This window comes from Peromyscus eremicus, chromosome 23, assembly GCF_949786415.1.
Source record: "Peromyscus eremicus chromosome 23, PerEre_H2_v1, whole genome shotgun sequence".
NCBI lineage: Eukaryota > Metazoa > Chordata > Mammalia > Rodentia > Cricetidae > Peromyscus > Peromyscus eremicus.
In genome coordinates this window covers 29,174,485-29,201,109 of record NC_081438.1, presented here as the reverse complement: position 1 = coordinate 29,201,109, position 26,625 = coordinate 29,174,485, and the positions used below count along the sequence as shown (strand labels likewise).

General features: G+C 47.7%; 1 protein-coding gene across 1 annotated transcript in view; it reads left to right on the top strand.

Annotated features, from left to right (window-relative positions):
• Sdk1 (sidekick cell adhesion molecule 1) overlaps nucleotides 1-26,625 on the top strand; it is a 281,083-nt gene that overhangs the window by 71,393 nt on the left and 183,065 nt on the right. Inside the window, exon 14 of the mRNA XM_059249807.1 lies at nucleotides 24,038-24,153. Coding sequence (XP_059105790.1) covers nucleotides 24,038-24,153 — 116 coding nt within the window. The remainder of the gene's footprint in view (nucleotides 1-24,037; nucleotides 24,154-26,625) is intronic.

Below are 26,625 nucleotides of genomic sequence, written 5' to 3'. Positions count from 1 at the left end.
ACTCATAAAATTAATTGTCAGCTTCATTTGGGAAATCATGGGCGTGTATGGAAACATAATTCGGCAGTCAATCTGGAGACACTGAAGGAGGCCAGAGATGGTGGAATTTCAGCCAATCAGGGCCTGGCTCCCTCTCCCTTCAAAAAGGCTCAGGAAAGCATCCTGCACTCTACAGGGGTCACTGGGGAAAGTACATGTAGCTTATGTGGCCATTTGCTGGATGTGGGGACTCTGGTATGATCTCAAGGAGGAAAAGGGGGCAGGGTGCTCACAAGCTGCCTGCCAGCACCAGCAGCCAAGTCCAACAACAACACACTGTCTCCCCCCAGGTCCTTCTTGGGCATGCATTATTATTATTATTATTATTATTATTATTATTATTATTATATCTCAAACATGTGTTTCCTTCCATGAAGCCCCTTAGGGAAGGTAAGCAAGTTATTCCCACCCCAGGTGGAACCCAATATGGTGCCGAGCCCTGAAGTAATTGAATCCACCACTCACCTGCCACATACCCCAGGCTCTTCTGTTACTGAATTATGTCGGGTTGCATGGTACACAGTGTGCTGTGCCCATCTGGCTCATTGTGGGTTTTTTTCCCCTTTGCATATCTATGTGTGTGTGGTGTGCATGCATGTGTGCATGCATATTCAAATGTGTGTGAGTCCAGAATGGGGGGTTCGCTTGTGTTTGTGTTTGGAATTTGACTTAAGATGTCTTCCCTAATTGCTCTCCACCTTATTTACTGAGCAGGATCTCTGGCTGAACCTGGACCTCACCAAGTCCACCTAGTCTAGCTAGCCAGCTTGTCCTAGGGACCACCTGTCTTGGCCTCCTGAGTGCTGGGTTTGCAGGAGGTCACCACACGTGCCTGGATTTTTTTATGTGGGTCTTGGGGAAACAAATTCTGATCCTCACATTCACAGGAGAAACTTTATTCACTGAGCCATCTCTACGGCTCCTTCTTAGCAGGTTCAAGACCCGGAATGGTGCCCTAAGCACACAGGGTTGCCAGAGAAGAACTTTCTAACTTCTGTAACGCCCCCTGTCAGGCTTCCATCCACCACCCCAATACCTTCTCCATCAATCTCATCTAATAGATTTCATAGCTGTGCCTCCCTGACCTTCTCTGCTGGAAGCATTTTAAATAGGACGTATTAACTTACAAATTGAGCATCGCTGCTCTGATATGGTTTGAGCCAAGTGAACTTTCCAAGGGGTCAGAGGGAAGGTTGGCTGCTCTGTAGAAGTGTAGGGCCCCAGAACCACAGCTCACTGGGAGCTGCCTGTCAGATTTCCATCATGATGACCCAAAAGATGGTGGAAAGGAACTCGCATTTCATAGCGCTCCCAGAAATCAATAACACTTTCGGTTTCCAGAGAGGGAAAAAAGCACCGTGTGTAGCTGCTTCTGTGGTTGAAATGCTTGGTGTAATTAGAAGCATTTCTCTTCTGCCACTGTCTGCTTCAGCAACTTTCTAATCGTGTAGGAGAGGTAAAGGACCGAGTCATCAAAAGCCAGCTGAGGGTCCTGTGTGAGTGACACTGGCTCGGTGTTTGGCTTCCACCGTGGTGTGGTTTGGAACGGTTCAATAGCCTTGAAAGACTGGGGAAGGGATGATATGTGACTATGAAGTTCTCAGTGAGTGTGTGTGTGTGTGTGTGTGTGTGTGTGACTTGGATTCACACACATGAATGTAATCCAACATCTGGGAAGATGGTTCAGTGGGTCAAGTGAGGGCCTGAGCTTGGATTCCTAGAAGCCACATAAGAAGCCAAGCATGGTAACACACACCTGAAGTCCCACCACTAGGGAGGTGGGTACAGGAAGAGCCAAGGGGCTTGCTGGCCAGCCAGTGCAGCCAAATCAGTGAGTTCCAGGTTTAGTGAGAGACCCTGCCTCAAAAAAATAAGGTGGGGGTCTAGGAAGATGATGAAGTAGGTGAAGTGTTTGTTGCGTAATTCTGACATCCTGAATTCAGACCCCCAGGGCCCCCAAAAAAGCCAGACACAGCAGCACCAGCGTCTCTAATCTCAGTACGCTTGTGCCAAGAGGTGAGAGGCAGAGGCAGAAGAAGTGGCCGGTGGCATTCAAGCAGCAATGCACAACAGAGGTGGGAGGCGATGACTGACACCAGGTCGTCTTCTTACTTCCACGCATGTGCTGTGACATGCACACACCTGTACTCACACACACTCATACTCATAAATGCACACTATATATGTATATACATATATACATATACTATATATACATATATATTCTATACATATCACATATGCCATGGCATGCACACCCTCGTACTCACACACACACACTCATACATGCATATTCATTATACATTATAATATATATGTATATATATGTGTGTGTTCCACACATGTGCCATGGCATACACACACTCATACTCAAACACATACACTCATATATGCACATACATTATACATGATAATATATATATATATATACATCCATACAAATGTAATAGATTACAGTTATATCCCCCAGACAAACTCATGTAGATTACCAGACTCCTTCTATCCATTTTAAAAAACACATCCATTAAGACGCAGATGTTGATTTTTCTATCAAGGGTCCAAAGACGAATTATACAATAAATCACCACTTGGAGTGTACCAATGTTTCCCCTGCTTTTATTTCTTTTATCATTTTTCTTTTCATAACAGGTATGTTTGTGCTATCATGATTCATTCTAGTCTCAGAACATTACCTCGTAATGAAGGAGAAATATTTTATATTTTAAAAGAAATGGAGAAAAAAACATTTGGTTATCCACATTTTGAGAACATTAGCAAAGCTCCTAAGTGCTCACTTGGGCTTTGAAAGGTTTTCTAAAGTAAGGATTATAAATGAACACTCGTTTGCAAAGCCCCATTCTGATCCCCTCTTGGGAAATTCTCACGGTGGCATTAAATGACATTGCACAAAAGATTTGTTTCCCAATCCCAGAGATGCTCTAACCTCAGGCTCTCCCTTCTCAACAGCACAACGTTCCCAATTCTTCCAGCTTTACCCAAAACACTAAAATCCAAGCAGGGTAGAAGCAGGCTAATCTACTGGGTGAGGGCTTAATGTGGTCTCCTGGAGTTTGCAGGGACGGAGAGGCTCGCTTGGTGGTGTTTTCGGGGAAGACACTCTACCGGCATCCCTTATCTTGGCTGTGCTTTTCTGCTCATTACCTGATTTCATTTACCGTCTATTAATAGACCCTGAGACCACATGCCTCCCTGTTTTACAGAGGAAAATAAACAGAAGCTCAGAGAGATGACTGTCGTTCCCCCAGATCATGTAGCTACAAAACGCTGGAAAAGACTAGAACGTAAAAGTCGCTCAGCTCGCCTCCCAGACTAGGTCTTTACTGGAATGCTCTGCTATTGCTAGAATTTGCTGTTCATTTTTTTACATTCTGCATATATCAAGCCTGGTGGAAATGGCTCTCAGGTTTTCTCTGTAGCTTGTATATGAAATAAAAAGAAAACAGATGTCTTCTCCCTCACACTCATATGACAGGTGGCTGTGCAGTGAGTGGCCACTGGAAATTTTTCACTGCAATGTACAATAAGAAATCTGTTTTATACACACACAAGCCCATATACACACACTCTCACATACACATTCAGACACACACGTACACGCACATGCATGAAACAAAAACAGTTACTTCACCAGGCTCTTTGATAGTTTCTGTCCTATTTGGTTCTGCTCAGTCTCTTTAGAAATGCTGCTATGTCATTTAGAAATGACTCCATGGGTAAAGGACCAGAGTTCAAACCCCCTGCACCTACACACAAAAAAGCCAGGCATGTTGGTATACACCTAGAATCCCAGCACTGGAGAGGCAGAGACGGGAGGATCCCTGGGGCTTGCTGGACAGCCATTCTACCTGAATCAGGAGCTCCAGGTTCTAGGAGGGGGGGCACCCTGGCTCAAAAATAAGATGGAAAGTCAGGTGTGGTAGTGGCACAAACCTTAAACCCCAGCACTCAAAAAGCAGAGGCAAAGGCAGGCAGATCTCTGTGAGTTCAAAGCCACCCTGGTCTGTACAGAGAGTCGAGGCCAGCCAGCAATACACAGTGAGGTCCCACCTAAATAAATAAATAAGATGAGAATGACTGAGGAATACACCCAACGTGGACTTCAGATTCATTATACATAAATACACAAACACACGCACGAGTAATGAGGCCACTGAATTGATTTCCTGATCCACCAATCATTTGTATCCTACAGTTTAAAGAATGATGATTTTGAGCAGTGTTGGTGTCCGTCTGATTTGACTGCCAACTCTTTTGAAAACTGCTCCCACTGGAGTTAGGATTCATCAGGATTTGGGTGGTAACTATCCCCAGCTATAAGTCAAACGTGGGTGTGGGCAGAGCCCCTGAGCTTAGGCACAGAGTATGGAGGGGGTTTGGAGCGTGGGTTCCAGCATCCGTATCCTGCAGCCGACCTTGTAGGAGAGTAGCTAGTCTTCAGCTTGTCCTTCAGCTTCAGGTACGAAATCCACAGGAGTGGTGAACTCCACTTACTGTGGCTGTCACTTCATTTTATGATTTATAGATGTGTTTCCTTCTAGCCTAGGAACTCTGTGAAGAACTGTGTCTGAGTGGTCTCTTTTGTATCTCTGTCCTCAAGTCCAAGTCCAGCTCCCGACACATCAACAAGCAAAGCATAAAGGGATGGCTGATTGAGACTAGACACTGTTGGTTTATGTTACACTGCTCCACTGTGCCCAGGCAGCCTCCGTGTTCAACCCCACGCCTGCCTTCCAACCTGGCTCTTCTTGCTTCTCAAGAATTTAAGGGCAGGGACGTTTGAGCGCTGCCACAAGTGTGATTTCTGTTTGATTTTATAAGAGCCCAAAGTTAAGAGATTTTGAGTTTATAGAGAGACCTGGGGCTTTTAAAGCATTGGAATTTTTAGAGAATGGGACTTTAAAAGTTGCGTTCTATATTGTCATATTAACATGAGATCTTGGGGACAAAAATGAAAGGCAAGGTCACAGTTTAGCAGTGAATATGTTTGTGTTTCAAACCCACAGGAGTAGAATGTCCTGGTTATGTTTTGTGGTTGGTTTGATACAATTTAGAGTCACCTAGGAAGAGGTTCTCAATTGGAGAATTGTCAATTGAAGAATTTCCTGGATCAGCTTGACCTGTGGTCATGTCTGTGAGAGATTGCTTTTCATTGGTGATTGATGTGGGAGCACACAGCCCACTGGGTAGTACCATTCTTAGCAAGGTGGGTCATCTGAGCTGTATAAAGAAAGCTGCCTGAGGGCTGGAGAGATGACTCAGTGCTTAAGAGCACTGGGTGCTCTTCAAGAGAGCCTCGGTTCAATTCCCAGCATCTACATTGTAGTTCATAACCGTCTGTAACTCCAGTGCTAGTGGATCCAATGCCCTGTCTGGCCTTTGAGGGCAATGCACATATGTATTACATAGTTGTACATGCAAATGAAAACACCCAAGCACATGAAAAAGTTAATATGAAGCTAGCTGAGCACAAGCCTGTAAGCTAGCTAGTAAGCAGTGTTCTTCTGTGACTTCTGTTTCAAATTCCTGCCTCAAATTTCTCCCCTGGTGGACTGTGAGACCTGAAAGTATAAGATGAAGTAAAACCTTCCTTCTCCTAAGTTGTTTCTGTTCAGAGTGTTTCATCACAGCAGCAGAAAGCAAACTAGAATAGAAATTGGTACCAAGAGTGGGTATGCTCTACATCCTGTCTTCCCAAAGCACAGCCTCCCAGAGCCTCACACAGGAGCCACCCCACACAGGAGCCAGAGCTCAGAGCTTTTCTTCCCATGCTCAGCTGGAAATGCCCCTGCAGGGCAGAGGCCTGCACTCTCCCTGGAGGCTTTATCCTGTGTGACCAGGAGATGCACTGCTCCGTGTTGCAGAGAGCTTAAGGCGGTGGCCTGATCCCAAATGTACCAGTAAGCAAGTGTGTGTGGAAATGCAGCTCAGCCCAAGGCTGGCATGGAGAGTGGGTCACACAGGGAACCATAAGGAAGCTTGTATGTCAACTTGACACAAAGCAGGGTCATCTGGGAAGAGGGAATCTTAAGAAAACACTTCCGTAGGGTTTGCCTCAAGACAAGTCTGTAGATGACGTTTTCTTGACTGGTGATTGGTGTGTGAGGGGCCGATCCATTGCAGGTCTCCGCCTGGGCAGGTGGACCTGAGGTACATAAGAAATCAAACTGTGCAAGTCAGGGGAGCAAGCCAGTAAGCAGCACTCCTCCATAGCCTCTGCTTCAGTTCCTGGTTCAGGGTTCCTGCCTTCCTTGAGTTCCTGTCCAAACTTCCTTTGATGATGGATTACAGTGTGAATGAAACAAACCTTGAGTGACTTATGGTCATGGTGTTTTATCACAAAAACAGAAACCCTAACCAAGATGGGAAGCTTGAAGCATGAAGCATGCCACTTCCTTCACATTTTATAACATGTTCTTTGACAATTTTGTATACTGATCATATTCACCCCATTGCCCTCTCTTACCCCTCCTGCTCCTTCCAGATCACTTCTTCCCGATACACCCTCATCCCACTACTACTGTCATGACTTGTTTTGTGATCCACTAGTTTATGTAGGGTCACTTGTATGAACACAGGCAGGGGGTTATGTACTGGAGCATGGTAACTTAACAGTAGCTGCACCACTAAGGAACGATGCTCATTCATCAAGTCAGCAGTAGGAAAGTTGTACACACACGCACACACACACGTACACACACACACACACACACACACACACACACACACACACACACACCCCACGACTCTATCACTGCCTCTCTTACCTGAACTTGTCATCCTCACAGTATAGAGTCAAACAGGGCACACTGGGAATAATTAGGATGCTCTTCTCCTGTTTCTCCTTTTCAAGGTTGTGTCTGGGAAGTAGTTCCTTGTCCTGCTCCATTGCAGGTTTGTTACCTACCACGTTATCTACCAGGTGTTCCATCTTCCCATCATCTCTGGGTGAATCTTACATGTAGTCACTGTTCACTTTACATGGGATTATTATTTTGTATGTGTACACGCAGGCCACCCTGTATGCCACAGTGACTGTAGCAGGTTCCTCCCTAGGCCTATAATTTCCCCAGCTATGGGCTTTGACCAGGCTCACAGTACCAGGTGTGATTCCCTCCCTTAGAGTGAACCGCAAGTCCAGGAAGAGTCATGCCACTGTTGTACCAATGGGGACATCTTGTTTGGCAGGTTGGTATTGTAACATGCAGGGTCCACTGGTGGGGTTCCCTCCCCAGTGGCCTAGGCAACACCTTTCGGCACTAAGAAAGCTAACCTGAGGGAAGAGGGAAGCTTCATTAAGAATTGAGGAAAAATAAGTTTAGAAAGAGACACACGGAACTTGTAAGGTGTTATTTCCTTATAAAGCCTGTAAAAACAAAAATGCTCAAGAGTATTTGTGAGAGATTTGTTGCCCTTGTGATGTGCTTGAGATGTTTAATGAAGTGTGAACATTCGGGTGTATCGGAAACTGCGAGAAACAAACAAGGCAGGATTCAGCTGTAGCCCAGAATGACCTGGAATTAACGATAACAGCCAGCATATAGATTGTAATATGTACATCCACCTGCTAGCGGGCAGCCAGTAATTCTCGCATTTAATGAGCTCCCGTCTCCTGTCTAAAGGCATATGCATTTCATTCAGCCAGGGTACTAGGAGAAACAAATACACTCGAATCCACATTAAGGTCAGAGGGATACCTCTGTCCCTGGTGTTATAAATTGGATCCTTTTAGGGTAGGGAGAAAAGGGCATGCCATTGTGGCAGATGCCCACACCACCTTGCATGGGATTGCAAAACTGCCAGAAGCAGCTCCTGGCCAGCCCCTTTCTGCAGTGGAGCTGCAATGAGCTCTTACCTTAAACATAATCGGAATGAGGAGAGTCATCCCTGGGCAGAATGGTCCCCGAGCCAGACAGAGGAGATGATATCCTGCCTTCCAGAAGGGATCCTCATAGGACACGGCCCCATGCAGGAGCCTGAGCTCAGAGACTTTCGTCCCCTGAAGTGCTGACTATGTGGTCTGCTGCTCCCTAAAGAATAACGTGGCATGGGCTGAGGCTGTGACTCAGTAGAGTGCTTGCCTAGCATGCAAAAAGCTCTGAGTTCCATCCCCAGCATGGTGTAGGACAGGCATAGTGGTGCGAGCCTACGGAGGCAGGGGGATCAGAAATCCAAAGTCATCCTTGGATACATAGTAAGTTCAAGGCTAGCCTAGGCTACATGAGGTTCTGTCTCAGAGACAAACAAGCAAACAACTAAGCAAACACCAACAATAAGAATTGTATGTACCACAGTCCCCACCAGGAGAACTGACATTGCTCTTGAGGGTAATGACAGAAGAAATGAGGACATTTTCATCCTGTTAATACCTACAATTTCATGGTTTATCTGTAACAGATGAGGTAGTGTTATCTTAATAATACACTGGGCATGTTAGAATATAAAAATCACGTTGGACAGTGAGCCATAATTTCACCCTGTGCTGAATTCAGCCAGTGCTGCCGCATCTCCGAGGGCTCCTCTGTATTGCCGAGCTGAGTGGCAGGTCTCATAGGAGAAGGTGAGCAGGATACAGAAGTCTGCCTTCTTACTACAGAGGCCTGAGGCCTGTCCTCCTGCCCACAAAACCTCCCAACTTTCTCCTCCATAGTGTGACTGGAACTTTATGTCACTCATCTTGCGCCCCAGTTATGGAGATTCATGTCAGCCCAGCTGTCCTTCGTTTTTTAAATATTTTAAAATTATGTGTATGTATGTGTGGGTGGGTGAGTCTGTGCATGTGTGCAATGCCCGTGGAGGCCAGAAGAGGACACTGGAACCCCAGAGCTGGAGTTCCAGACTGCTGTGATCCACCTGATAGGAATGCTGGGAACTGAACCAGGTTTTCTTGCAAGAGCCTCAAGCACTGTTACCCAAAGAGGCATCTCTCCAGCCCGAGGTTTCTTTTATTAGCCTTTTGTCCCTGCCTTTCTTCTTTTTTTCCTTCCTCCTCCCATGCTGTGTCACTACTGTGACTGACAAGTGACTTAAAGGAAGTTTCTGTCAGGCCCGTGGTTTGAGGAGATACAGTCCATCATGGCAGCGGAGTGGCTCTCAGTTGTGGCGAAAGGAACAGTCTCTCCTTGTTCACATCTTGGCAGAGCAGGAAACCAAAGGAATAGGAAGTGGGCCTGGCCTACAAGCCTCCAGCCCACCCCTAGTGGCCATTTCTTCCATGGAGGCTCCATCCCATAATGCTTGCGCAACTTCCCAAAACAGAACCAGCAGCTGGGGACCATGTGTTCAAACTCAGGAGCATGAAAGACATTTTTCATCCAAACCACAGTCCTGGGGGTTGAGCCCAGGGCCTCGTGCATGCTGGGCAAGTGGATTTGACCATTGTTTTTAAACTACGTCCACCATTGGTGTAGACTGATACAGATGAAAAGGAAGGGACTCTTAGTGACAGCCAGCACTGACTGGAGGGTGTCTCAAATGAGCTTTGTTATCTTCACTTGTTGCAACCTGACTTACAGGCTAGATCAAGGGTGAAAACACAGCTCACGTGACCTGCAGGGAGCGTCTGACCTGGTGTTGTGATCGAAGGTCCTGCAGGGAGCGGTTGGCTTGCCTGCTCAAGAACGAGGGAGCCATGTGGGTTTTCTCTGTTACATAGTTCTGCTGTATCTAGAGATAGGATATAAGGAAGAACTGAGGGAGGGAGGGAGGGAGGGAGGGAGGGAGGGAGGGAGGGAGGGAGGGAGGGAGGGAGGGACAAAAATGGGGAGAGGAAAGGAAAGAAGGCTGAAATAAGGATGGAAAGAAAGGAGGGAGAGGGGGAGAAGGAAAAAGGAAGAGAGGAAGGCAGAAAAGAGGGAGGGGTGGTAGAATATAATTGGGACAAGGGCTTCAGACAGTATCCTCAAAGATGGTCCCCAAACCAGTGACTCCCTAGAGCAGTGGTTCTCAACCTTTCTAAGGCCACAACACTTTGATACAGTTCCTCATGTGGTGACCCCCACCCATAAAGTTAATTTGTTGCTACTTCATAACTGTAATTTTGCTATTGTTATGCATCATAATATAAATATATGATATGTAGGATATCTGATATTTGAGCCCTGTGAAAAGATCATTCCACCATTCCCCCGACCCAAAAAAGGGGTTGAGATACACTGCCCTAGGTTCTTCTTAAATCTGCATTTTCTGGCCAGAGCTACCAGAATCTGCACCTCTGAGGCAGGGCCTAGCCTGTTGTGTTTCATTCCGCCTCTGGTTGACTCTGGTACATGCTTTAACTTGGAGGACCCCCTTCAGAGGCCCAGAGTAGAGGAATGTCGTTCCACGGGACTAGAACCTCACCCTGACTGACAGCTCTAAGGAGAACCTCTACCGCTAGAGGACTGGCCAAGCCATAGCCCACCACACACACTACTCCTGGACTGTGACTACAGAAAAGTGCTGCTGCCGGGAGGGGCCATCGCTGTTTCCCAAAACCCCAGTTTCCCAAGATCCACTCACAGCTTTGGATCAAATCGGTGCGGAAGTGGGTTAAGCTGCTTGCACCAAGGTGAACCAGCAAAAGTGTGCACATGTGCATTTGGGATGGTTACTGAACTTGCTTTTAGTCTTTAGCACTTCGGAAGAAGTGACCAAGGACAGACTGGCTCCTTTCAAGTCAAACAAGGAGCTCTTTCTGTCAACCTTGTTCCCTGGCTTTGATCTGCCTCCCTGTTGAGAAGATTAAAACCATCACTGCTGACAGTGGATGGAGAACAATGCGGAAAGGCTCAGAGGAGGGACCTGGGGAGATGGCTCGGCTCTGTCAGTAAAGTGCCCACTGGGCAAGCAGGAGGACCTGGGTTCCATCCCCAGAATGCACATCTTAAAAAAGCCACCGTGGGGACACAATGCCTGTAACCGCAGCACTGGGGAGGTGAAGACAGGTGGGTCCCTGGGGCTCACTGGCCAGCCAGCCTAGCCTACTCGGCCAGTTCCAGGTCCCAGTGAGGGACCTCGCTTCAAAAGACAAGATGGAAGACGCCTGAGGAATGACATCTGCAGTTAAGAAATCCACTGGCATATAAACGCCTCTGCACTCACGTGAACATGTACATACACAGACACACATATGAACACACACACACACAGCCTCCACAGAGCACATTCAACAGAAACATAGGGGACAGTGAGGAAATGTGAGGCTCTGGGCACGTGGTTGAGGGCAGACTTTGAGCTTCTCCAGAAAGAAAGCAGCCTGGAGTCTCGGGAGGCAGCGGCATCCAGAACCCTGTCTGTGTCATTCAGAGTGTCACCCTGTCATCTTAGTTACTCTTCCATTGCTGTGATAAAGCATGACCAAGGCCACATAGAGAAGGGAGGGTTTGCTTGTGGCCCCAGAGGCTTAGGATCCATCACCATCAGAATGTGCAGTGTGGCAGCAGACGAGGCAGGCCCGGTGCTGGAGCAGCCGTTAAGAGCTCACATCTCCATCCACAAACAGGAAACTGAGAGAGCTAACTAGAAATGGAGCCTGAGTCTTCTGAAACCCCTAAGCCCATCCCCAATGACATGCTTCCTTCAGCAAGACTACAGCTCCTAATGCTCTCTAAATAGTCACCAACTGGGGACCATGTGTTCAATGGCAGAGACTCACAAGGGACGTCCCATTCAAACCACGACACGGTCCTACCGACCTGCTTCCTTTATGGGCAAGGTTACTACACTGGTAGACCCATATTCCTTCTGGGACCCTAATTTCATTCATTCACTCATTAATTCATCTGTAAGCACCCTGCAGATAAGATGAAGTAGAGACTGGGTGGCAAGTATTTAGATGAATTCCCATGTTGAACGATGCCCTAAGAGCCACTGGCTTGATGGATTAACACTTAGAACATAACTCTGGCGGCAACATCCGACGTTCATTTTTGGCCAGCAACTCAGAGGAAATGGAGACCATCTGAGGACTGTGAGGGTCACAGCTGAAGTGTCTGTCCTCAATCCCACCCCAGAGTCAGAAGTCAAAAATGAATTACTTTGTTAGATTCATGGTGGAAATGGGGAAATGTGCTGTAGCGGAGTAACTTGAAATGTCACAGTTAGATGTGATGGTGTCGCTGGGGATGGGGAGACCTGCCTTGATCACAGTCACTATCTATTATGTCAACTCTGCCTGACAAGGCACGAACCAATATCTACCTATCCCACAAGCATGCCAGCAACAGGCCAAAGTAATTATCCCACCCTAGTCTAGCTTGGGGAACTGATAAATTGATTAGGTTTACTAACAGAACGTGGGTGAGGGGTCACTTACAGGATCATGGCGGGCCCCAGAGCAGCCACACCACTCAAAAATCTACCCCACTATAGGTGACAGCTTCCCTATAGCTGCGTAAGTGGGGTGATCTGATGCCTTCAATCACCCTTCCACACTTTATATGTAGCTCCTCCTGTGACCCAGGACCATGTGCAGCTAGGTGGGATAGAGTTGTGTACATCTGGGAGGAGGCTGCAGCAGAGAGTGGCCAGAATCTCACATGAGGGGTAATAGCCTTCCCACCCCACTCCCTACAAGGGAATGCCAACTGGCCCCATCTAGAACATCTTTTGGGAGTCACAGCTGCTCTGATACAGATGTGATGGTTCCACAACTCCATCAAAAGACTTGGGAGTTGTAGACCTAAGGGTACCTTTGACCCTGATCCTAACCTCCCTTAGAAAAGGACAAGTTTGCTGATCAGCTGATCACCATGCTGTGCCACCCTGGTGGCTCAATGATGCCTTATGGAGTATGGAAGTCAGCTCATGGTGGCATAGGGATGACGGAAAAAAACCCAGTTCCTCAGAGGGGAGCTTGAGCGAGCAGTGAGCATGAGACAAGGCCCGGCATGGCAGCCCCAGGCTAGAGGTTTGAGAATTGGAAATAGCCTCCTTGCTGTGTGTACCTGTGAGTAATGAGTGCCCAGGAGACAAAGTTGGGGGGGGGGGAACCTTTAGGATATACAGCAGAGAATAAACTGGATGTGGCAATGTTCACCTGTAATCCCAACATTCAGGAGGTGGAGGCAGGAGGATCAAGGCCAGTCTGGGCTACATAAGACTTGTCTCAAAAAAACATTACAATATACTGCAGAAGAGCAAAGGGGCTTGTGGGCTAAGGAAGCTGTGTCTAAGGAGTTACACTGGGGGTGCTGAGTGGAGCTGCTATGGACTCCTGAATGAGAACTTGGGGTGGGGTAGGAGTCCCTACAATGCCTCCTTCTCCAGTCCGCAAAACTGTTTGGATATCCTCAGCAGGGCAGCTTGTTTCTCTGACTCTGAATGCACAGGAGTGGCATTATTTGCCAGAGTCTGGTTATTGTCACTTTGTGAGACAGCCCAACACCACAGTGCTTAGTAGCATCCATATTGGAGTTTTATTTTAAATTTAGCAGTTTTTACTTAACGATCTGTCTCAGGAATGACCCCTCCTTAGGATCACTCCTAAGGAAATCCCTGCTTCCCTTCTTGGCAGCATGTAGCATTCAGAGTCCTAAACATTTGCTTCTCTCACTGAACTCTCAGCTCCATGAAGGCTGGAACCTTGAATCTTTACATTAACGTAGAGAGGACCTATCTGAGTGGCAAGAGGCCACCGTACATGGGTCAGAGACATGTATAGACACATAGCTATGAACATGCAGGTGTGTGTGTGTGTGTGTGTGTGTGTGTGCATGCATACATGCATGCTCAGATGCATATGTACGTAGATGTGCACATGGTACACAAGCATGCAATTACCAGAGATGAAATTGAGTTCATTACATGTAAATCAAAGTCTGAAGTTGAAATAAGTTTTCTGGGAGATTCTAACTTAGCCATTGACCTAATGGATTTTCCTATGGAAATCAGTTTGTAATCTCACATCATTGGTTTGGGGGAAGAAGGCCAGTTGGTTGCAGTACTGCTTGCCACAGGACACTGGTAGAGTGTACACCCCTATCACCTCTTCTTTTCTATGAATACTTAGTGTACAGCCGCTCACCGTGTGCAGGCTTAGGTCTTAGAATGTCAGAGCTACAGTCCTCACATTGGCTTTTTTCATTTATTCGCCCGCAATGCCTGCATAGAGCTCGAAATGTGACTTCTCCAGCTTCAAAGTTCAGAGTAGCTGGAAGCAAGGTATGCCATATGCTATATGGCATTGGTGTCCCATAGCCCACATGACCCATCCCAGGCACCATGGAGGACCACTCGGCCCTGTCCAGCCTCTTCTTCCTTTACCTGGAGAAACCCTACCTCTGGTGGCAGTCACAGCCACTGTCTTCATCCCCGCAGACACGTCCATGCCCCCTGCCCCACCCTTCACTCCATCGAAAGCTACTCCTCTGGCTCTGCCTTTCCCCCATTAGCTACCTTAGCCAAGTGCCCCGACATGGCACAGCTTGTTGTGTTTGGGTCTGTGAACAGGGATGGTTACACAGGGGGTGGGTCATGTGCAGTTTAACACTGAGAACAAACCCAGGTCTGAGCAGAGTGAAATGCTGCCCTCATGTAGACCAGGCTGGCCTCGAACTCACAGAGATCCACCTCTCTCCCAAGTGCTGGATTAAAGGCATACCCCACCGTGCCCCACCCGCCCCCTCTGTTTCTTCAGCATAAACCAGAAAAGAGCCTAACACCTGCCACCTCAGCAGGCTGAGTTCGCTTCAAGGACTGCCCTTTGGAGTACAGATCTTGAGGAAATGTCCTCACTGGTCTTACTTTGAGCAGCAGGAGGTGGCAGCTTCCATCAGGAAGTCTGAGAGGAGTGCTAGGCTGGAAGGCAGCCAGCTCTGCAAAATACAGGGTGCAGCCCTCACCCTTCCAGAGCTATGGACCAAAGCCTGTCTGTTCTCCAGATGGGCCAGGATGAAGTCATCTCATTGATGAAGACCTCTTCTGCCACAGCCATTCTCTCCTTTGAAAGCACTGCCTGGAAGGACTTACTGGCTATAGCTCTTTTCTTGTCCTTCTTGAGGGAATTTTTAGTTCCATTGTCCTCAAATATATGAGTCATTTCTAATGACAATGATTAAGAGAAAAAGAAGCCAAGGATCTGGGAACACAAAAAACCCAGAAGAATGGGTGATGTTTTAATAAAGCCCAGGGTGACACAGGCGTCCATCCAGGACTGTGGATAGAGAGGCAGAGCCAGCATGTGGGATGCTGTGGCTCCGGAGGCAGGTAGCTCGGGTGAAAGGATTGTTTTATTTGGTTCCTTATTTTACTATGACTCAAGATTTTGTGTAATGAGGAGAAAAGGTGTACATGTGAGGGCTCTCCAGAGGAACAGAAGCAACAGAAGAAATGTATATGACAAAAGGCATTTCTGCACACTGAAGAGGCTCACAACCAGTAGCCACCTAGCCCATGAAGATGGAGGACTCAGCGGTCCTCACCTGTCACTGAAGGCCTGAAGGATTCCTGGAGAACATCTGGTCTCTAGTTCTGTTGGAAGGACAAATAACTGGGTTCTGATGTCAGCAAGGGTGGGCTAGAGCATTGGTGGAGGCGGCCGCAGAGTAGATGCACTCACCAGCAAGAAGTGAAGGTAGGCAGGCAAAAACAGCAGCCTTTCCCTCACATGTCTTTAGGTCTGGGTGGCCTCCAGAAGATGTCCACCCTGGATCTTCCCTCATCTTATTAATTCTTCAAGGACATGTCCTCACAGACTTACCTAGAGGTGTGTTTCTTAGTTCATCCCAGATACATTTGACAACCAAAATTAACCTTCACAGACCGGAAGCAATTTCCTTGTTGGCTCAACCAAGGGAAGTCCTCCCTAGTGCTTGATGCTCTGAGTCCTCCAAGGCTTGGAGAGGTCCTGACTGTGGGATGAAGGACAAGACTTCCCCACCTGACAGGGATTCAAAGTGAAGGTGCAGACACCATCTTGAAACTTCAGGAAATGACTCTTACTTAAACGATGCCAAACGCATTTATGGAACATCTGCTCCCTGGCTTATTTTAGAGAGGGGAACATGTGGCAGGAAAGCATGCCGGAACGCACAGGCAGTAACTGGGGCTGATGGAATGCTGGAGCCGAGTCACCCAGACTGCCGTGGAGAATGGAGCTGAGGGAGTCCCATTTCCATCGCAGGGACAGAAACGTGGAGAAAGTTGGCCGAGGGGGGGGGGGTTACTTTGGCTCCTGCTTTCAACCCATGGTAGCTTGACCGTAGTGTTCCTGGGTCATGGTGAGACAGATCACATCGGTGTGGAGTGTGTGGTGGAGCAGAACTGGTCACCTCCTTACAGCAGCCAGGGGAGAAGAGGGGGCAGATAAGAAAGGGAAGGGGAAGTGAAGGTTTAAGAACAGCCTCGGGGATCCCTCCCTTCTAGTGTTACCAGCCTGGCAGAAATAAGTATACTCCAAAGGGACCCTTTAGCGCATGAGCTTTAGGGGGACCCGAGTCCCCAAGTCTTCTTTCCTCACCCTTTGTCCTTCCTCCTTTCCCCTCTTATTTTTTCTTTCAACACATACTGACCTTGTTTCATTTTTATTTTGTTTCCATCTTTCCGTGTGTGTGTGTGTGTGTGTGTGTGTGTGTGTGTGTGTGTGTGTGTGTGTATGTGTGTGTGGTGTGCATATTTTTTACATGCACATGGAGGTCCAAGGTTGATGCTGGCAATCGTTCCCCCACCACTCTTCCACCTTATTCACTGAGGCAGGGCTCTCAATCAAACCCAGAACTCACCAATCGGGCTAGCCTGCTTGCTCTGGGGATCCCCTGTCTCTGCCTGCCAACGCTTGAATACAGGCAAGCTGCCAAGCCCACCCTCCGTTTATATGAATACTTGGAATCCAGACCAGTCCTCATGCTTGCACAGCAAACACTGTAACCACCGAACCGCCTCCCCAGCCCCGCATTGATCTTGTTTCTGTGGCTGCATGCAGAGCAGCACCGAACACAGAGGTCTGAAGCACTAACCACTCTATCGTATGCCTAGATTTTCTGGGTCAGGAATCAGCAGCGCTTTGGACAGGTGGATCCTAGTATTAGAAGTGTCACTCATTCAGTTAAGTGGCAGCTAGAGGTGGCTTCTGGGCTGTGTTGGCAGTGGCAAGGAAAGCTCCCTGAGGACTGCCCACAACAGCACATGTGTAGCTTCTCCAGCACAGAGTCTGTGGACTTCACACATTCCCCCTGCCCCCACAGACTTCCAGAAAGGATGTCCATCCATCCCATCACCATTGTGAACATGAGTCTCTTCTCTAGGGACAGAGGAGATGACTCAGTTGCTGTGCAAGCCTGAGGACCTGAGTTCAGTACCCCAGAACCCATGCTGACCAAAACACCCAACCAGGCTTGATGGCTTGCACTTGTAATCCAAGCTCTCTCTGGTGCCTCAGGGATCAGCCACCTTAGCATCCTGTCTCAAAAAACAGAGTGCCCAGCACCTGAGAAACAACCACATCTTTCCTTCACACACACACACACACGCACACACACACACACACACACACACACACTCATTCACTCACAGAGTCTCTTTTCTCAATGTTTTTATTGCAGAGTTATTGATATGTTTGAGATAACTAGTGCTATAATTTCCCTTCAGTGGTATACAGTGTCACATTTTAGACAAGCGTTTTCAATCCTCAGTCACTACAGTGGTTGATACAGGGTCTCACATGGTCTCAGCTTCCTGGTCCTGCCCCTTTGCATTCAGACCCCATCCTCAGTGGCCGCTTGTCTTCTCTCCTAGGAGTTTGGATGGGCTACCAAGTAGAAGAAGGAATTCAATGTGGAGTCTTTTGAACTGGCTTTTTTCCAGCAGTGCGATGCATGTGATTTGCTGTTTGTTTGGGGACAGGGTTCCATGTAGCCTTACTGTGTAACTGAGGCTTGCCTTGAACTCTTGATTCTCCTACCTCACCCATCCCAAGTACCGGGATTCCAGTACAATGTATTCGGGGGTCACATGTGTTCATATGTGAAAACAGATGGTTCCATTTGTTGCTGGATATGCATTCACCCCATGTGTATTGGTTGTTCTTCCTGTTTCTGTGATTAAAAAAAAAAAAAAAAACTCTGAGAAAAGCAGCTTAAGAAAGGGTTGACTTTGGCTCACAGTTTGAGGGTACCCACCTTCCACCACTGTGGAAGAGGCATGACAACAGTAGTGTGAGGCAGCTGGTCATACTGCATTCACAGTCAGGAAGCAGAGAGGTGAATGCTGGTGCTCAGCTGGCTTTTTCTTTGTTTATCCAGTCGAGGACCCCTGGGATGGCGCTGCCCACATAGAAGTTAGCTCCTCCCACAGCAGTTAACACCGTCTAGAAATTCTCTCCCAGGCCCAGAGGCACCTCTCCCAGGTGATGGTTGATCCTGTCCACTTGATAATCAGTGGTAACTGTCACCCCAGGGGTGTGGCACCATTTGCTCCCCATCCACCAGGGCACTTGGGGTTTGGGGGAGACTAAAGCTGCCATGCACACAGCCTGTGTGGGCTTCAGTTCTGACTCATCTCACGGAAGAACCTGGGGGCACCGTAGCTGCATGTTATCACCTAGTCCAATGACACAGTGGTCTTTCCTAGAAGCTTGAGAGTAACAGGTTTGCCCTGAAGCCTGTGATCCATCCATCCTGAGTTTTCCTACCGGAGTGAGGTCTATCTGGAAGTTCTCTTTACATTTTGGGTATTCTAGTTCCTTTTTTTCCCCCTGTGAATTGAGAATTGCCTTTTCAGTCTATGAAGTGTGTCTGGCTGTGTGTCTGATGGACTCACATTGACTTGTGGACCTCTTTGGGGAACAGTCCCCTTGCCTGCCTGATCTTCCAATCCATCAGTATTCTCCCAGGCTGTTTAGAGTTTGTATTTAGGTGGCTTTTGTAACTTTCAGATAATAGATCTAACACATTGCTAGCTTTATATCTACTTCATGTTTTCATTGCTACTTTAAATGGGACTGGCTGTGTATGTGTATGACAGGGGAGGGGGTGACATGTGTGTGCACATATGTGTAGAGGCTAGAGGTCAACCTTAGGAATCATTCCTCAGCACACAGTCTACTTTGTGTTTTTGAGACAGGGTCTCTCCCTGGCCTGGAGCTCACTAGTTTGGCTAGGATGGCTGGCTAGAGATCCTCCCACCCCCTTAATATGGGTTCTGGAGCTCTTAACCCAAGTTCTTTACCAATTGAGCCATCTCCCAGCTCCCTAAATGGAACCGATTTTTAAATTTCAATTTCCAATTACTTATTGCTTACGTTTAGAAACAGAATTGACTCCTGAGCTTTGACCTTGCAGGCTGCCATCTTGCTATCCTCCCTGAGTCCTAGGAGCTCTCTGAGATGATGTGGATTTTCAGTGTAGACAGTTGTATCACTCAGAGGTAGAAAGTACCTCCTCCCCTGGCGGTTTGCCTCCTCCCATTTTCCTGTCTTCGCTGGTCTGGACTTGCAGAATAGAAAAGCCACCCAGGATGTCTTCCACCCTCCCTTGTCCCTGATCTCAGGGAAGCATCTCTCAGGTACTCATCTCAAATGAGATCACAGTCCCAGGTGCGCTGTAGATGCCCTTCACCAAGTTTGCCAAGTTCTTATAAGTTCCTACTCATCGGGGAGGTGGAGTTGTTTTTTTTTTTTAATCCTTATTATTATCGTGATTAGATCTTGAAATTTATCAAATTCTTTTTCTAACCCTATTCAGATTGGGTTTCCTTTATTCAGTTGCCTTGGTACTTTGCAGTGATTGGTAGTCAAATGGTGACCACTCTTGCCTATGAGAAAAGTCTCACCAGACAGGGCTACCTTATAACTGTGGCGTATTGCTGAATTTGATCTCTTAGTGCTTTCTTGATTGTGTTTTGAACTTGTATTCATGAGGGATAGTTGTCTGCGGGTCTCTTTTCTTGTCTGCGATGTTATTTATTTCTTTATTTGAGTGTCTGGGCAATGATTTAGAATTGTCTAATTATTTCCTCAAATGCCCGGTGGGGTTCTTCTGTGAAACACTAACACATCTTACCCTTGTTTCTCTGTGTATGAAGCATCCTTGTTTTCCCATCTGAAGCTCCTGAAGAGTCACCTTTAGCTGTCATAGTAAATTCTCCTAGTCCAGTTGTACATTGGCCATTCCTTCCCTCCCCACTCTTCTCCCCTCCCCTCCCCTCCCCTCCACTCTCCCCTTCCCTCCACTCTCTTCTCCCCTCCCCTCCCCTCCCCTCCACTCTCCCCTCCCCTCCACTCTCTTCTCCCCTCCCCTCCCCTCCACTCTCTTCTCCCCTCCCCTCCCCTCCACTCTCTTCTCTCCTCCCCTCCCCTCTACTCTCTTCTCCCATCCCCTCCCCTGTCTTCTCCCCTCCTCCCTACTCTCTCCTCCCCTCCACTGTTTCCCACCCCTTCCTTCTTCCTCTTCCCTCTTCTCTCCTTTCATCTCCCCCTCCTCTTCTCTTCCTTCACCTCCCCTACTTCCCCTCTCCTTCTCTCCTTCCCTCCCCCTCTCCCTCCTCTCTCTCTCTCTCTCTCTCTCTCTCTCTCTCTCTCTCTCTCTCTCTCCATGAGCAGCCCTTGTTTTTCCTTGCATTTCAGAATGTGTGGTCACCAGACCTCTTCCAGTCTCCGTGGGCTTTAGAGAAGTCACAATTCTATTGTTTCAGGCTTTTCTTTTCTCATTGGCTCTGATGGTCCCTCCAGGGCTCTCCATCCAGACAGCTATCCTTGGGACTATTTTTAATTCACAAGATTCACGTGGTGCTGAAAGGGAAATTGGGCAGTTTCCTTTTGAAGTGTGGATGGAAGGACTTGGGGAGGCCATGGTCATGGGTGAAGGCAGATGGAAAGAAAACATGGACTGGAAGAGTCAACTGAGAGACATGATGAATTCTAAATTCTTCCATCTCTGCGTGAGATGAGATGACAAAGAAGAGCTGTGGAGATGAAGTTACTTTTTGTTTGTTTTATTTGTTTGGGACAGGGTGATCTAACCCAGGCTACCATGTAGCCGAGGATGACTCTCTGACCTCTTCTTCCCCAGTGCTGAGATTACAGGCCTGTGCCGCCTCTTCTGGTTTATGTGGCACTAGAGGTGGAACCCAGGGCTTCATGCATACTGGGCAGTGCTCTGCCCACTGAGCCACACCCCCAGCTCTAGGATGCCATTCTTAACAGGACCATGTCCCCACCCTGTTCTTTGTGACAGGAGATGCTTGTGTGTTTTTCTTTACCTGGACCCTAAGGATCCTTGTGGCTTCTGTGCCTCACTGTGGAAACGAAGTCCTAAAGAGCCAGGGTGTCCTCTCTGCCATAAGGACTGACAATCTAGCGGTTGGGCCATCCCTGCTTTGAAGGACACCAGCACTGGACTCCTGGAAGCACTAGCCTTTCCCCGGAAGCTTGCCTGTCTTCGTGGCCCACCATGTGTAAGAGCAGCCACTGTGCGGGGCGTTTGTGTCCCTGTACAAGGGCGACCATTCACCTTCTCAGCCCACACCACTTCTTAACCACACCCTGCCCCCGGGACTCCATTCTTCCCCAGGCAGGAGTGCCAGCTTCCTCTCAAAGTACCAAAAAAGCTTCGAGAATATGTCACTCAGTGTTGTTGTTGCTGTCTTCCTGACAAATGCAACACACAACTGTCTGACAAAAATAGTTCAGAGGTGCTGGGAAAATGGTGCTGGAGAGATGGGTCCTCAACTCCATGCTGCCAAGCCTGACGACCCCAGAGTCCACATGATAGGAGACCTGACGCCACAGGTTGTCTCTGCCCTCCGTATATCCCAGAGGTACTCACATGGCCCCTCCCAAATCAATATATGCCATTTTAAAATGTAAAAATACTCAAAGGAGGAAAACTTTATTTAGGCTGGGTGGTTATGGTCCATTGTTTCTGACTGGTGAGGCCCGGCATCATGGGGGCTGGGAGGCAGAGGGACCACACCTGCAGCAGCAGGCTCACATCTTCCCATTTGGTTATATAGACTCCTGGTCTTGGGACTGACGCTGCCCACAGCAGGGCAGGCAGCCTCCCCCTAAGTAACCTCTGGGAACCTGGAAACACATTCACAGACACAAGTGGGGTGGGCTCTCCCAACCTCCGAGGTGCTTCCCAACTTCTCAGTCCGGTCAAGTTGAATGTCAGAAAGAAGTGAGGCAAAGCCAGAAGCACTTTTCTCTTAGATTTTTTCTTTTCCTTTTCAAGATAATAATATAATTACTCATTCCCTCCCTCTCTCCAAATCTTCCCATATGCCTCTCCTGGCTTTCTTTCAAATGTATGCCCCCACCTTTTATCAATTGTTGTTACATACATGTATATATTCATATATATTCCTAAATACCTAAATACACCCTGCTCAGTGTGTACATTACTTGTAGGTGTGTTTGGGAGTGGGGCTAACCATTTGGTATTGAATAATCAATGGGTGCTGTCTTCCCAGGGAAAGACATTCTCCCAGTCTTGGCATTCTGTAGTTGCCTATAGTTCTTTGTGCATGAATGAACAGTAATACCCGTAGGAGGAGTGTGATGGTTTGAGCCAGTGAACAAGCCAGTGAGCAGTGTTCCTCCATGGTTTTTGCCTCCAGTCTGTGTCTGAGTTACTTCCCTCCATGATGAACTGTGACCCTGGAAGTAAAGTCCAATAAACCATGTCCTCCTCTGAGTTTCATGGGCAGCTGGTTAAAGAAGCACAAAGACCTGAGTGTGACCCCCAGAACCCACTCTAAAAAAAAAAAACAGGCGTGGAGGCACATACTTATAATCCCAGTGTTGGGGAACTAGAAAGGTAGGTCCCTGGGGTTCACTAGCCAGCCAGCTTAGTCTAATCAGCAAGTTCCAGGTCCCCTTAAATAATCCTCTCTGGGAACTTGAATCAAAAAACAACAACAAAAACAAAAGAAAAAGACGGTAGAATGGGCTGAAGCTATGGCTTAGTGGTTAAGAGCACTTGTTCTTGCAGAGGACCCAGGTTCGGTTCCCAGCACCCATATGTGGCAGCTCAGAACCATCCATAACTTCAGTTCCAGTGAATCCAGCACCCTCTCTGACCTCCATGGACACCGGGCACACACATGGCACACAGACATACATGCAGGCAAAACACCCATACACATGAAGATAAATAAAGCTTTAAAAAATGTGGACAGGGTCAGAGGAACAAAATTGGGGGTTGGCCCCTGGCCTCCACAGGTGTGTACACCTGCACACACATGTGCAGCTACATACAAACACACATATAGAATTAGTTCCCCTTCTGTCCCTACGATGACATCACTAATGATGTCACACCATGGCATCACTAAAGCACCTTAGAAGAGGAAAGTGTTTATTAGGCTTTACTTCCAAGTCACAGTTCATCACTGAGGGAAGTAATTCAGGGCAGGGACTGCAGGCAAAAACCACGGAGGAACTCCGCTCACTAGCTCACGCTCAGCTAGCTTTCTTATAATGTAAAACCCAGGTTCACTTGCTTAGGAATGGTGCTGCCCACAGTGGACTGGGCCCTCCTACATCAATCATCCATCAGGACAATTCCCCACAGACTAATCTAATCCAGGTAGTTCTTCAGTTAAGTGTCTCTCTTCCCAGGTTGTGTCAAGTGGACGGTAAAAACAAACCGGAAAGGGGAGGGGAGCTTAGAACATAATAGCAGTGGAAGGCCACTCTAGATGAAACCTTGCCTTGGCTGTGATGATTTGAGGTGGCAATGGGGGTAACTGAGGAAACAGTAAGGGTTTTGTGTGCTGTTCATCTCAGATCTGTGGGAAAGGCCCATCTGTGGGGTGAGACAGTGGTCTAATGCAGTTTCCTGCCTCTGCCTTAAAGAAGCAACTCTCCCACAGAAAGTGAGAAATGGCCCAACTCTCCTTCTTTGTTACATGAGGATTAGCTTGGGAGAATTCCCTTCCCTTCCCATCTGTGCTGTCATTGCTGTTGGACCCTGAGTGGTGACTAAGATTTCTTTTTTCTCTCTTCTCCCCACGGCGCCTCCTGCCGTTTGTGGTGCTGCCTTCCACCTCCACGTGAGAACAGTGCCTACAGCACCGCCACAGAACGTGCAGGCAGAAGCTGTGAATTCCACCACCGTGCACTTCCTGTGGAACCCGCCGCCCCAGCAGTTCATCAACGGCATCAACCAGGGATACAAGGTACCTGGCCTGGTTTGGGAACCTCCAGATGGCACTCACGGGCAGTATCGATCACATCATACATTGGTTCCATCCTTCCTGTATCATCGAAAACTCGGGCCATCAAATGCTGAGTACCGAAACCTTGGTGGGGCCACCAGTTGTCTGATGTCTAATCAGTTACCCCAGTTGATAAGAGGGCACAGGAGAACAGGCTCTAGTCAGATTATCGGGGTTCAGGGAAGGCTGGGAGACAGCTCAGTCAGTGAAGTGCTTGCCATACAAGCATAAAGATCTGAGATCCCTCAGAACCCATCAAACTAAAAGATGCACGCTTGGCAGTGCACACCTGTCATCCCAGCATCAGGGAAGCAGAGTCGGGAGATCCCTGGGGCTTGCTGGCCAGCCAGCCTAGTGAAATGAGTAAGCTCCAAGTTCAGTGAGAGACCCTGACTCAGAAACTACGATGGAGAGTGACTGAGGAAGACACTCGAGGTCAGCCTCTGGCCTCCACATGGATGGACACCCATGGGCACACATATACATGCACACCAGCATACACGTGTGCACACATTCATCGCACACAAACACATACACACTCATCATCATCATCATCATCATCATCATCATCATCATCGTCTATGTGGCATGATTGGAGTCAGCCTGTATCCAACCACTTCTTCCTAGAAGGGGATCCTCTAGGCAGAACACAGAGTCAAGGGCAGGGACTCATGAGAGGGAGGGTCCCATTCAGCAAAGAGACCATTTTGTTCTCTGCTTTGGGGATGGTTCTGTTTAAAGAATGGAGAACAGAGAGTGTGGGCCAGGTTGCCCTACCCAAACTGAATTAATGAGCAGACTCTGTTGCCTGGTTAGATGTGCTCCGGTGCATATTCCAACAGCATAGTTTCTTTCCTTTACATCAACTTCTCCTGGTTGAACTTGGGAGCCTGACTCCATTGTGCAAAAGTGGGTTCACTAACCCCTCATGTAGGAGACTTAGGGAGTCCCTTTGGAGAGAGGTGAGTCACTGATGCTTTCATCTTCTGAAAGTGTCATTCCCTAGCACTTGGTTCATTTTCCTTTTCCATTTGGGTTCAGCTCCCTCAAACCCGTGTTTGTCTGTGATGAGGGCAGGCCCAGCTAGGCGCGTGCCATGCCGCTGCCTCTTCCTTGGAGGTATCTAAGGGCAGATGCCTTTTTGAAGGGAAATTGTAACTGATCAGCGCAAAACTCCATCACTCTTGACTCTCCTGCCAGGTCTGAGTGGTGAGAACACTGTGCGCATCTGATGGCTGGCTTGTCAGTTTGATCTGCACAGATGTGTTCTGTGCCCTGCTGTCCACTGGCTTTCAGAACCAATCAGTTCTGGAGATACATGGTGTCAAGAGACTAAAACTCATACACATACACAGAATTGTCGAATCGTGAAAGTGGCTTTTCCTGAAGCATGCACATGTACACACACACACACACACACACACACACACACACACACACACACACACGCTATTTCTTGTTTTGTTTCTAAGACAGTGTTTCATGTAGACCAGGCTGGCCACAAATGGTGTGGCTGAATATGGCCTTGAACTCTTGATTTTCCAGTTTCTACCTCCTTAGTTCTGGGATCAACAAGCATATGCCACCATGTTGTGTTTATGTGGTACTGACCTACAACCCAGGGTTTCCTGCATGCTAACCAAGCTCTCTTCTAGTTGTTCTGTGTCCCTAACCCCTGTATATGCCCTTTATTTAAAATTCTAACCTATCTCCTAAAATTCACTCCAGGAAACTAGTGTAACATAAATTATAAATCATTAAGAGTGTTCCTATCAAATCATTTTGAGTCAGTGTAGACGTCTATCTGGAGAATATTTGTGTTTATCTCCTCATGCTAATTAGTTGAATTAACAGATGATGTCATCTTTGCCCCCCCCCACTATTAAAAAAATCCATGCTTAGTAATATCCTAAGAGAAGATGGAGGTTTAAGGGAGTGTCCATTACTGTAACAAGAGTTAAGCAGCTATTTCATTCATATATATATATATAAATATATATTTGTAAATGTACAAAAATATATGAGACATATTTTAAAGTCAACTTTTTTGAAATGAGATTATAAGATATAACAGGATTTATAACCAAGCCTTACTGTCTCAGCTACTTGGGAGGCTGAGGCAAGAGAACCACAAGTTCAAGGCCAGCCTGGGAAACTTAAAACCCTGTAAAGTCGACAGGGATATAGCTCAGTGATAGAGTGCTTGTCTAAAATACCCCCCAGTGAGTATAACCTAGTAGCAGAGCCTCTGCCTCAAATCCTCAAGTGAGGGGCTGAGGGTGTGGCTCAGTGGTAGATCACCTGCCTAGAATCCCCCCAGTGAGGGGCTGGAGTGTGACTCAGTGGTAGAGCACCTGCCTAGAATCCCCCAGTGAGGGGCTGGGGTGTGGCTCAGTGGTAGAGCACCTGCCTAGAATCCCCAGTGAGGGGCCC